Source organism: Apis dorsata, unplaced genomic scaffold (genome assembly GCF_000469605.1).
Source record: "Apis dorsata unplaced genomic scaffold, Apis dorsata 1.3 scaffold_470, whole genome shotgun sequence".
Lineage (NCBI taxonomy): Eukaryota > Metazoa > Arthropoda > Insecta > Hymenoptera > Apidae > Apis > Apis dorsata.
The window spans coordinates 436324-449949 of NW_006263709.1; the positions used below are offsets into that span (position 1 = coordinate 436324).

General features: G+C 30.7%; 1 protein-coding gene across 2 annotated transcripts in view; it reads left to right on the forward strand.

The window, feature by feature from the left end:
- The window catches only part of LOC102680533 (translational regulator orb2), an 83235-nt gene that overhangs the window by 23970 nt on the left and 45639 nt on the right, over positions 1–13626 (forward strand). Inside the window, exon 1 of one of the 2 annotated variants that reach the window (XM_006620048.2) lies at positions 1152–3187. The exons of the other annotated variant lie outside the window; for it this stretch is intronic. Within the exon in view, the coding sequence (XP_006620111.1) occupies positions 3103–3187 (85 nt within the window). The 5' untranslated portion in view covers positions 1152–3102. Of the gene's footprint in view, positions 1–1151; positions 3188–13626 lie in introns of those variants that run through there. 2 annotated transcript variants of the gene reach the window in all.

The following is a 13626-nucleotide window of genomic DNA, read 5'->3' on the forward strand; positions in this document are numbered from 1 at the left end:
TTATCATTCGAGCGATTCAGTTCACAGAAATAGCAATCAGAAGCAACGTTTCGAATTGGAAAAATGCAAGACAATTGCTAGTAAAGACACAATTGTATAAGATTGTGATGGAGAACAGAGGTTAATGACTGACGAATAATAGTATAATAGTTTCGAGTTGAATTTGACACGTGACCAAAGAAATTGGCGCACCGGAACAACGTTCGCGGATTTCATATTCGCGATATCACGTGTATAGAGAATCGCATATATAAGCATTCGCAAGCAGACAACCTTGAGCGTATTATCGAGTTCCTCCACATCGTGGTTCTACAGGTCTGGACAAAACGTTAGAATATTTTTGTTATTTCTTGAATCGTGGTCTAGTTTTTTTACTTATAAATATTATATAATTTTGTAATATGATTAACAGAATAAAATAATATTATAATAAATTTATTGGATAATATAAATTTAACATTAAGCATTCTTCATAATTTTTTATGAACTATCAGTAAAGAATTTTAAAACCTTTCGTGTCGATTTATAAAATATTTTATTTCGTTTGAAATCAATCGACGAAACTTTGATCTATTTCGGCAAAGTTCCAACATAGAAGAAAAATTAGGAGCTAAAACCAGCTTAGCGTAGCTGATTCATTTGGATTCGATGAGTAGTTCAGTGATTCATAGTCATCGATGAGTCGATCGAATTACGATTGAGAACCATCAAATAGCAGGGAAAGAGACAAAAAATGTTAATATGATATGAATGGTAAAGTGGATAAATAGAGAAATGATCTATGATATATATATAGGTATCAATGATATCGAAGACAATAGATGCGCTACATAAATATGCTGATGTACCGTACACGGTTGTTTTTGAGTCATCGCGTTTCAATGCTGAAGCAGTGAACGGGGGCAATGTGGCCATGCTACCAAGGGGTCGCACGCGTTTCATATGTATATACATATATATACATATGTATGTATATAGAAGAATATCTCTAAATCTATTCGTATATTTATATACATTAATACATATGTATATACAACGTACCACTTTCCATTTTTATTCCTAGTATATTCATATAAAATTTATTTGTTATGCTCGTATATTTCTATGTACATATATATATATATATTTTTCGAATCTTTTTTTTTTTTATTTTTCAAATTATTTTTTCTTAATTCTTTTAAATATAAATTTTATGTTAATTCTATAATAATCATGAATTTTGACCATTTAAGATCGTATGTTGAAAGAATCATTTGATTGCGTATTTGAAATCGTTCGATTCAATTAGCAATTGTGTAATAATAGATCCGATATATTAAATATCGTCTCTCGTGTTTACGATTGCAAATAAAAGATGTGACGAATTGCAAAGTAAAAACATACGTAACATTTATGTCGGGGGCATATGAGATTCTGTTTACGTCCCTGCGGTGTGCGTTCCGTCTCTTACTTCCCGCCCCCCTGCCCATAGTACGTCATCGAGTCGTATCTCGTATACATCGTTCGAACTCGCTTCGTTCGTTTGTCTTTGGCGTAAACCCTTTCTCCTTCTCTTTCTCTCTTTCTATATCTCGTATGTGCACATATGTGAAACTCTGCCAGTGTGTACTCGTGGATGACTCTTGTAACTATCTTCGTCAGTCATATAGCACTTTTTCGCTCGATGTGACACTGCGAGTAGTGGTTTGGGAGGCTTCACCACGGCGCCATCGATCCCTTTTGCGCGCGTGCTCTAACTCTGTTGCGCTCGTGGACGAGCGGACACGAGCATGAACGCGGGTGCCCGCGCGTGCGCGCGCTACACGACAAACGCGTTGGCAGAGCGGTCGTCGGTGCGCACATCGCGTACATGCATGTCCGCCATGGACTTCGTCTCGTCTCACCGCTCTTCGCCTCTCTTCGGTTGGTCTCGCTTCGCTTCGTCTCACCACGTTCGTTTCGCCTCGTCTCGCAATAGCTTGCCTCACCGCGCCGCACCACCGCGCACTACCAGCTTCCTCCCACGCCTGGGGGCCGGGGACCATCGCGGAGCGGCCATTCCTTCAGCGAACTTCGAACAGCGCGTATCGTAGTATCTTGTGTCCGCACGCGTCGCGCAATCGCAGTTGGAACCGTAACAGTGACCATAATCGTAACCACGCCTTTTTCCAAAAAACAAATAGTTGATAGTGTCGCGTACGTTGATCGAAAGTTAACGAATCAAGTTCTCAAGAAAGAAGCGGCAAAGTGTGAAGAAAAAGGTCGACGATCTGTTTTCGAAACAGAAGCAGAATCGGAGCAAAGTGCGCGCGACGACTTTTCCGTTCGTTTCGCTGCTATCGCGTAAACTCTTGACGTAGCAACTACTACTCTCACCTTGTTGGCCGTGAGACGTGATTATCTTCATGCTAATGCAGATACACCGCTTAACCTTCTGTGGTTCGATATACAGTAAAAGTTGCGTTATAACTTGTACTTCGCGTTTTAGTTGGTGATCGATGAAACACGAGAAAATATAGTGGAACCGAAAAGAAATATAATAAGAAAAAAAAGAGAGACAGAAAAAAGATTAGGAAAGAAGGGAATAGAAATAGAAATAGAAACAGAAGTGCGCGGCGGGTAGCAGTGTGGAATCGAAGATCGTCTGTGTGTGCTCGGTGACTCGATAGTGGAGGAGGAAACTTTATCTAGGGTTCATCGGCAAACGGTATCCCGGTACTCCGGTGCTCCCATGCTCCGGTCTGACTGTCGCGCCCGTTAGTGTGCCGTTCCTGTCCGTATGTGTGTTGTGCATAAACTCGAAACTTCCGATGCTTTGATCACATCCCGTTGCGTGCATTTACTCCGTGTTGTCCGTGTAGTGTCGAACTTATCAAGAATCGGGAATTACCGAGCTTGTTTTCGAGATTGTTTACCGAGGTGAAGTTCAAAGTGCGCAGTGACTACCCTAGCCGGGCCGAGTGGACGACGGACCGGGAAAAAAGTTTAAGGACAAGAGCACACGAGAGGATCGAAAAAATTTTTGGAGTAAGGAGTAAACGGTCGGTGAAACATCGCGTCGACATTCAACGAATCGATTGTGCGACCGTAATCGGATCATACGAACTCACATAGCGGAAGAAGATGTTTCGCGCGTACGGCGCTGCGCCGGCTGAGACACCTTCAACCACCGACATTTATCCATGGACCACCACGTTCCTCAATAAAGGTGCTTATTATCAAACATTGTCATAAGTTAATCGCGGATGATCGTTCATTCGTTTAGCTGCTCATTCCAGGAGCGACTAGGCTCGTGTGGCATTCGAAGGTCCTCTCGAATATCGCGAAGCGAACGCGCGGGGCGGTCACAGGTCCGGGGCACGATGACGCAACCACTCTCCGTGCAGCCTGGCCGTTTTCGGCTCGAGCCGAGAGTTCGTCGACGCGTGTCCCGCCACGTGATCGCATTTCGCATCTCGCACCTCGCGCATTCGCACATCCCATCCTCGCGTCTTCAGCGAACGCGCTACTTTCTTCCTCTGCTATTCCTGTCTCGATCGAATGATCGAGAAAAAAAAAGTCAATTTCCTCAAATCTCAATGAATTTATATTTTAAATTTTTATTCTTGCAACAAATTTACGTCAATTTTCATGCGTCGATGATGAGGAGGCGGTGTAGTAGGCGGTACTAAAGGGTAACAGAATGAGGGTAGAGTATTGGAAGGGGAAGATTGTCGATAAACAAATATCGTGAAATATATATAGTTCTCAACGATAATTCATTAAGTGGCTGAAAAACGTGAATAATATGAATTTTTGAATAAAATTTGATGTATTTACAACTTTCATATCGTAATATGTTTTATTTCACGAGTAAACTAACAAATTTATTTAAAACATGTATAAAAATATTTTCAATGATACAATTTAAAAAGAGATCATTGTTGTTTTTGAAAAACATTGAATCGAATAACTCGATAATAGAATGTATAAATATACGAGCTTATTCAATGATCTATAACTTAAAATGAAATGTAAACCTATACACAATCACGTGAATGTGTATTTGTTTGTGCACGTGGCAAGGACGCATGTCACGCGCGGGTCTCTAGTATTGCATCGTGTCGAATCATGTCCTGTCGTGTCGTGTCGAAACACTTGAACGATTCCCATTGTAGATTCTCGTGAAAGAGAGTAATCTTATAAAGTTTAAAAGATTCGTCGTCCCTCCACTTAGATGCCCTGCACTTGTTTCATACTGAATCAAAATAAAGTACGCTTTTGCACGCATTTTATGAAAACGAATGTTATTTCAGATTTTATGAACTATATTTTTACACGAACACAATCAAAATATTATAAATATAATATAAATATTTATGATTATTATTATTTTTTTTTATTTTATTTGCATCATTGACATTCATATTGTATAACTTGACATTTATATTAATACGTAATGTTAAAATTATCTATCTAAGTTGTTATTTTATGCTCGTTACAATTTTTCATGGCTATTTGTTTTCTTGCAGTGATATATCGCGTTTTTCTCTCATCCTTTATTTCGTTCGCTTATAGAGTGTCTTGACCTGACTTGACCTGCGCAACTTTACACTCTACCCCACGGGAAAACCTCCTCTCTCTGTTCGTACACGGTTTGTTCCAGGTTGCTTACTCCTCCCCCTCCTTCCTTCGCCTCTTTCCTTTGGTAACGCCTCATCAAATATTATGGATACTTTTTATTTCTTTCTCTTCTTCTTTTTTTCGTACATTCATTTGTAACTGTTTTATTTGTTTTTTTTTTCTCTGTTCTTTTTTCTTCTGTCTATCGCATTATCAATGTTTTTTCGTTATATATTTTTAGTAAAAAAAAGAGCAAAGAAAAAGATAGATTCGTATTTTGTCGAGTTCGAGCTTATCTTGAGAAATAAATCTTAATGAAAAAAAGATTCATGTCAACGAGTAGAAATAGAAGACGGATAGAAATAATGGAAAGAAATGGAATGATACGCTTATACACTATGTTGCAACATTTATATCAAATCAACTACACTTAGCATTTCTTATCAAACGTATTTCCTCTTCTTTTTATCTTCTATGCTTTCCACTAACATTCCGAAAAAAAGCAGAAAGTTGTTTGAGAATTCTTGAGGAATGAAGAAAATTTAAATTTTATTTATAAAAAATGAAGATGAATTTTGCGGATAATTTAAATTTGGCGCGTAAAAAATGACACACATTAACAATACAATTTGTTCGATAAGTAACAAGATCGAAAATTATCGAAGATCGTAATGGAAAATTTTTCGTTTTGAATAATCAATCTATCGGTGAATTAATTTAATTAGAAATACGACCGTGACTGAAAGTGATTCAAAGTTGTACGTGTATCAATGAGTTGGCGAAATGGGACAGAGGCACATGATATAACCTCTTGAATTTTATAACGTTGAACTTTTCAACGTTAAATTCGAACTATACGAAATGTTTGACAATTCGTAGTTGATTCTTCTACGTTGAATAAAGTGCCCCTTTCTCCTTTACGTTGTTTCCCAACGACTTGTCCCTTGTCGCAATAGCCTCGACCGACTTTCGAAAATGACACGGACAGTGGCAATCGTTTCTGTGTAACGTTTTGGTTAGTCTCGATTGAATCGAATCGATTTTGTTGAATGGAACGAAGTTCTATTATAAATCAAGTGTTGACGAATCTTTGTCTAGATCGTCTGTTTCGACCGTTAATTAAGGACTTAGTCTTATATCTATCGATTACAAATCGAAAAATTCGAATCTTTCATTTTTAAATAATTTTTCCCGATCGATCATTAGAGAATTAATTTTCTTTTAGAGAAATATTTTTTATCTGACGTAATCTGTTCCGTCGTTGAATATTCATCGCATCTCTTTTATTTCGTATTTTTCTTTTCTTTTTTTTTTTCTTCTTTTAATTCGATGATTACGATGTTACGTAAATGATAATGAGTAATTATATAACAGACATGTTTTAGTGAAAATTACTTTGTTATGCATAAAAGAGTGACGGCAACTTCGACGATATTATCGATTATCGTTACACATGATTGTGTAGCAGAAGCATTGATTTCTGACTTGTACTGTTAATCGGTTAATATCGCATAATATCGAAAAATTTTGCATCTTCCACGAGGTAATTGCGGAGAAGAACGTAATAACCGGCATTATACGAAATCTTGCCATCATTATTAACGCCAGTTGCCGTTCTTTAAGGAAAGTTGGTCACCTCATCGGATTGGATTTCCATTGGTTGATGGACAAGGAAAAAGTTTCGATTAATTCGTGATCAGTTGAATACACCGTGAACTAAAATTTGCGGTAAAAGTGAAATCAGGGAAAAAATAAAACGATTTGGAAGCAATGAAGTTTAAGTTTGAAAACTTGCTAAGCAATATATGTAAATTTCATTAAATTCCTCCACTTTAAGACTCGATAATCATTAGATTATTTTACATTTTTTGAGAATCATGTGTTCATTCAAGAATTAATTTAATTTCACAGATATATATGAGTGATTTATTTTCATATATTTAGAGATAAAACTTTTATTGATAATATAATTTTATACAGTTGAATTAAAATAAATTTATCTAACAAGCTTTTCCTTATATACGTAATCTGATTAATTATTAAATTATTAAAGATTATCATTAATATAAAATCATATTATTAATTACTATTTAAAATTGTTTAATAATCAGTATCATTAATTGTAATAAGAAGTTAATTAAAAATTATAATTCATTTAATAATTAATTTAATTATGAAATGATTATAATTTCGATTACGATCAATCAATAATTTATTTGTAATTATAATACTTATATTTTTTAAAAGTTATAATTTATTATTTACATAATTTTAAATTATAGATAATATGTATATAATTTATATGCATTTATTATTGTTGCAAAAAAAATTTCAATGGCTATACATATCAAAACAAAAATTTTTCTATCGATGAATATTGATCGAAAATATTTTTTATAAATGAAATTATATAATATGTATAAAATAATTAATTATTATGATTAATAATTAATAAATTACTAATAAATAAATTATGTACTACTGAAATATATTTTATGATTATTGAATTAATGATAGTTGTGTCTGGATATAACGATAAAAATAATTTAATAATCTTGCTAGTTTGCGAAAAATCTATCAAATTATCTTAAATATTTAAAAAAGATTCATGTTAACATTAGGATTTAACTATGATTTTTTTTTATATTATTTTTTTTGTTTCATAATAGGAGAAATGGTAGTAATTCAATAATCCAGTCAATTAATGTCAAAAGTCTTAGCATGACAGATTATTAGAATTTTACTGTCGAAAATTACTATCGCTATTAGAAGAAAAGAGAAGCGAATCCTCTTAGAAAGCGAATAATCTCTATTGAATTTGATTCTGAAACATTTATATTTTTTTCGACTGCTCTCAATCTCTCTCTTTCGTTTATCCTTCATGATTGTCGTTATCGACTAACTTTCGGCCATAAATTTAAAGAAGATTTACTCGCGATAAATTCTGCGTATTTTTCCATTTTTCGTGAATTATCGTTATTTCATTTCATGGCACGAATAATATCAAATAAAACAAAATTCTTACTTTTATACACAATAATTTAACAAGAATATAATTGCAATGCTAAACTTTCTATGAGTTATTATAAGTAATTTTTATTGTCAATATTTATCGATACTCCGAGTTTAAATGTTTTTCAATCTTTTCTTAAATAATGCTCCATCTTACAACATTCAAGATTTTTATATTATTTTTAATATAACAATTAACTAAATTTTGAAAAAATATAATATATTTCTATCCTTTCGTTCTATTTAGAACTTTATTATTTTTCTAAATATATTAAAATATTTAAAGTTTTATATGTTCTTCAATTCTTAAATGAAGTTAAAAAAATTCTGTGTACTTTAAGAATATAGAATTCAATCTAATTTATTTCTCCTAACAACGACATCTCGTAAAGAAAATTGTACACTTTTAAAATTTTTCATATATTTTAAAGTATTACATATTATTAAGAAAGATGGTATTTTAATTTTAAAATATTTAGATTATCCTTCTAAAAATTGAAAAAAAAAATCGATCTAAACTATCAATAATAATGACAATTTATTTCGAAATATGTTATTACGTGTTAATAAAACGCATAATAAATAAATGGAGAAAGAATACATCGATATTAATAATAATATAATAAATTAAGTTAGTTTTGTTAGCTGAGAAACTGAAATAAGGTTATAATTTAATGTCGCAGTTATATATATAATGAATACTATACTTTTAACTTACATAGGTATCTAAAATGAAGTAATAAAGAGATAAAAAAAAAAGCATATACAAGTACTTATTTATTGTTTCATTTATCGAAACAGTAAANTAATAATAATAATTAATAAATGAAGAAAGAGTAGATCGATATTAATAATAATATAATGAATTAAGTTAGCTGAGAAACTGAAATAAGGTTATAATTTAATGTCGCAGTTATATATATAATGAATACTATACTTTTAACTTACATAGGTATCTAAAATGAAGTAATAAAGAGATAAAAAAAAAAGCATATACAAGTACTTATTTATTGTTTCATTTATCGAAACAGTAAACGCATAATAAATAAATGGAGAAAGAGTAGATCGATATTAATAATAATATAATGAATTAAGTTAGTTTTGTTAGCTGAGAAACTGAAATAAGGTTATAATTTAATGTCGCAGTTATATATATAATGAATACTATACTTTTAAGTTACATAGGTATCTAAAATGAAGTAATAAAGAGATAAAAAAAAAAGCATATACAAGCACTTATTTATTGTTTCATTTATCGAAACAGTAAAATATTCGTCTTGCCTTGGATTATCGAAATAAGACATCGAAAAATTTACCACGACAATGTTTCAAGAAAAAACGATAATTATCGCGTAGTTGCCAATAGAATACACATACACATTAAGCGTACGTATTTCGAAGAGGATACTTAACGTTATCGCGGAACTCCGATAAGATATCGATTTCATTCCACCTTCTAATAAAAGTCTACATTCCTGTTTCAACACGTTGATAATAGGATCCGGCCAACGAGCAATCGTACGAGCAAAACGTCCTTCGAGTGTTGTATTTTTCACATTAAATTTATCTGATTGCGATATATTGTTACAACATTGTTATACGTGCAACATGTGCATTATTCTCAATTCGTTTTATTTATATATTATATATTGGAATGTAAAGAAAAATTGTTACGAAGTAACACGGAATTTCCAATGTTTTCCCCCCTAACGAATTCGTATAACACGTACTCGCAATGCGAATTTTTTAAGCGAATATAAATTCTATAAGTCATGCGTGTTTAGATCGAGACTTAGCAGTCGAATCGATAATTGGTCGTTTCAAAAAACTCGTTTATCACGATATCCATCTATCAAAATTGATTTATATAAAACATATAAATCTTTTTAAAATTATATATTTAATTAAAATTGTATATTTGATTAATTATATATTTAATTAATATTAATTAAAATTATTTAAGTAAAATTAATTTTTACACGATTTTATTAATAAAAATTATCTATTCATAAGTATATCTTTGATTGACAGCTCGTTACAGTTTGTTATTCGTTTTTAAAATAATTTGTTGAGTAAAAAATATAATAGACGATATTTCGAGGAAATTTTCTCAAGGATCGAAATAAACAATTTTTTTTTTGTTTCTAAAAAAGTTTTATTATAAAGTTATATAAATATAAGATGTCAATATATTCCATGACATTTTTGTTTATTTTATTTTATTTTGTATATTTTATTATAGGAAAAAACAAACGGAATTAAGTTAAGTTAGTTGAAATTTATTTATTAATAATTATAAGCAATTTAAGTTTGTGTTAATGAAGCGAGACGATGGTGTAATAGAGATAAAGTTATCTCTATCCACGTCGCGACGCGTCTAACGCAAACTTCAATTACTCTTCAAATGATGAAGAACATTTTATAATATATATATATATATATATATATATTATAACACATATATATATTATAATTTAATATCGATGAGAAAAATGTTTGTTTATATTTTTTTAAAAAATATCTATCTATTATGACTTCTTTATAAGTCACAAGTTTTTTAAGTTTGAACATATAAAAAAATTATACAAAACACACCTGATAATTCATAATGATTCACGATATGTACATATAGATTCGGATACGAAAAAAATTTAAGGAATAATTTTAGAGATTCAAAACAAACACGAAAGTTAGCATACAGTCTGTTGAAATTATTATTTATCAAACAATTTAATTTTATTTGAGATACTGTTTCAATATATATAATTTTGAAAAGATTTATTTATTGACACATTTCGAAAGATTTATTTGATTGAAAACCATGTTTCATATGTATTAATTTTAATAGATGCATATCCTGATAAACAAATTTTTTGAAACGATCAATTATCGATTAACTAGTCTCGATCTAAAATCCATTCCTTAAATCCTCTATCTACTTCGTCCAAATTCATCTTTCATATATTTTGCCAACATTCTATCTTCATTTCGTTCAACAATCAAAGAAGAAAATTCGATATTTTATCAATATATAATTTCGACAGTTGGAAGAAACAAAATTTAATTATCTCACTAACCCGATTCTTCCCCCCTCGCGCGACCTGTTATCGCGCTCGAGGATGATTAAAATTCAGCATCGATGAATTTGAACGTGCAGTGACGTTTTCATCGAACAGATCAACGCCAGGCATCATTGGATGCAATTCGTTAAAAGGCGGAGGCGCGTTAACTTTCCACGAATTTTTCGGCAGCTTTCGCCCATGTCGTTGGCATCGATCGAGCGACGAAAAAAGGAAAAGAGAAAAAGAGAAGAAGGGGAAGTGCGTGGGACCCCGTGCACACGGGGAACAGTGTGGCAGCGTAGCAAATGCGCGTAACGGCAGAGAACAGTTCGGGTGGAAATTTCCAAACGATGAGATCCGGCATTTATATTATACATCGGTGAAACCATCGATATTGATAGTGTCGACCACACTCCTCTATGTTCCACGCGTTATCGATCGATTTTTCTTCCAGCTTCGGGCTCACTCGCACTTGATAGAAGAAAAAAAAAAAAAAAAAAAGAAAGAAAGAGAGAAAGAAAGAAAAAAAGGAAAAGGAAAAGGAAAAATGTTGGTATCAGTTAAGATAAGGAAAAGAGAGGAAAAGTTATCGAGGGGGTCGTGAATCGTGCAGGTACGGGCCACGCATGTCAACTGGAGGGCATTCAACTATCGATCGCATAGTTTCAGCCACCCTTCTCTAAGCCGGATCCGACCTTTTCCCTCGGCTATCTTCCTCTCTCTCTCTCTCTCTCTCTCTCTTTCTCTCTCTTCTTTTCCTAACTATTCCTATTATTCTGTACATGTTTTTTTTTCATTTTCTCTTTTTTCCCCCATATTCTGTCGACACTCGATCATATAGTTTTCTCGGTAATAAGAAAGTTTAGAGGTAAAGTTTCATGGCAATTTGAATCTGAGTCCTTTTTATCAAACCGAAGAAACTTTTTTGTTGATGTATTATTTGAAAAAATTATTGGTTGTCGTCGAACGAATCAAAGAGTTATATGTATATGTATATGTATATTGTATGTGGACGTTTAAAAATTATAACTTTTTCACAAATCAATTTTTTAATATCTAATATCTTCTGTAATCTTTTTTTTTTTTACGAGGAAATAGGAGGAATGCATCGATAATCGTACAATAAAGCATACAATTTCATTAAAAAAGATTGAGAATATTAAAAATTTCACTGGAATAAAAATGTTTGAAAAAATTGCGCAATCGGTTTACATAACATAAACTATAATAGCATTTATTATAAGCTAATAAAAAATAAAAGTTTTAACGATTTTCGATTATTTTCCTTTTATTTGGTTATTTGGATTTTGAGCAAATTTGCGCAATTATATTTCACGTTAAATTTAATATATAGTCTAATATATTCAGAATTAATTTAAACAAAAAATCATATTTTTTTGGTCTCCTTTTTATAATAATTATAAATTAATTCGATGTTTCTAAAATAAGACTATGATTGTTATATTTAATATTTTTCATTAGTTTCAAAAAAAGAAATTTTTAAAAAATATATTTTGTCAATGGCATGTATTAAAAAAAATATATAGGTTATTATATTAAATTTTACATTTCAATATTAGTAACGAGTTGATATAAATATAAATATATAAATATTATAAAAAAAGAAAAATTATCAAACTATATTTTGTTGTTAATTTTTATGTTCTTATATTTCGACTTTTTTGAATTTTCTTGATTAATAATATATTTTTTGTTCATTATCATAGTCAATGATAGTTTTTAAAGTACTTACATCATGAACATTGTACAAATATTCTACAAATTCAATTCTATTTTTTAATGTAGAATTTATATATTTCTTATTCTTAAAATTTCAATGGAATGTGATCAATTAAGAAATATTCAACGTACAAATATATATATATATATGAAAAATATCTTAAAGTCATTTCAGATGTTCGATCATCCATAATTCATTTGCAAAATTAAACCTTCTCTTCGAGAAATTAACTTTATAAAATAAATTAAAACATTTCATCATTATATATTTCAAGCATCTTATCTATTCTCTGTTTTATTATCCTATTAACATTTCATTTTTTCCTTATAGTTTAAAATTAAAAAGAAAGTTTTTACCCGGAAAACAATTTTCGTTAGAATTTTTATTAATCGAGAATCATTTAAAAATTCATTTGAAAAATTAAATATAAATAGAAAGTTATAAAAAAAAAAAAACAAACATTATACTGTAAGAATAGAAAGTGGATGCTCTAATTAAACGATTCTATTATGCACATGTGTGTGGCAAAACATGTTACCGATTACTATTTTCTTAATACTTTCATGTTCGACATAAAAACTACTTTGATCTACTTTTCTTAGATCATTTTTTCTCCAAAAAATACAAAATTCAATATCGCGTAATAAAATTCAAATCAATAATTTTTCGTAAAAATATATAAAAATTATATATCTCAACTTTTTTTTTAAACTTTCATTTTATTTATTTACAAATAATATATATATTATTATAGATCAGAATTAATTTTTAACGCTTTTCATATAATACATTATCTTTGTCAAAAATTCGTTCATTTTTTGAAAACTGAAAATTCGGCGAAAATTCGAATTTGTGTTCAGAGAGAAAAAGTTTATAAGAATCGTCCATAATTAAATATTACAAAAAAATAATGTTTTTTTTTATTGGTAATTAATTAATTCATTTTCAATCGGATAACGAAAAATTAATAATTTTTAGCTTTATCATCAACATAACTTTTCTATTCGTTTTCGCTTGGAAATAAAATATACGCGTACAGATTTCTAATCCAATAGAATAATAGACGATCGATTTCGCTGAAAAATTATTTCAATTCCTGACGAAGATGCAACAACAATTTAACTCGTAATTCGAATAGAAAAGGGCGTAAATCGAGAAAATTCAGATTCATCATGTATTAGCCAAGCTAATAATAAGAACCGAAAAAAAAAAAAAAAAAAAAAAAAAAAA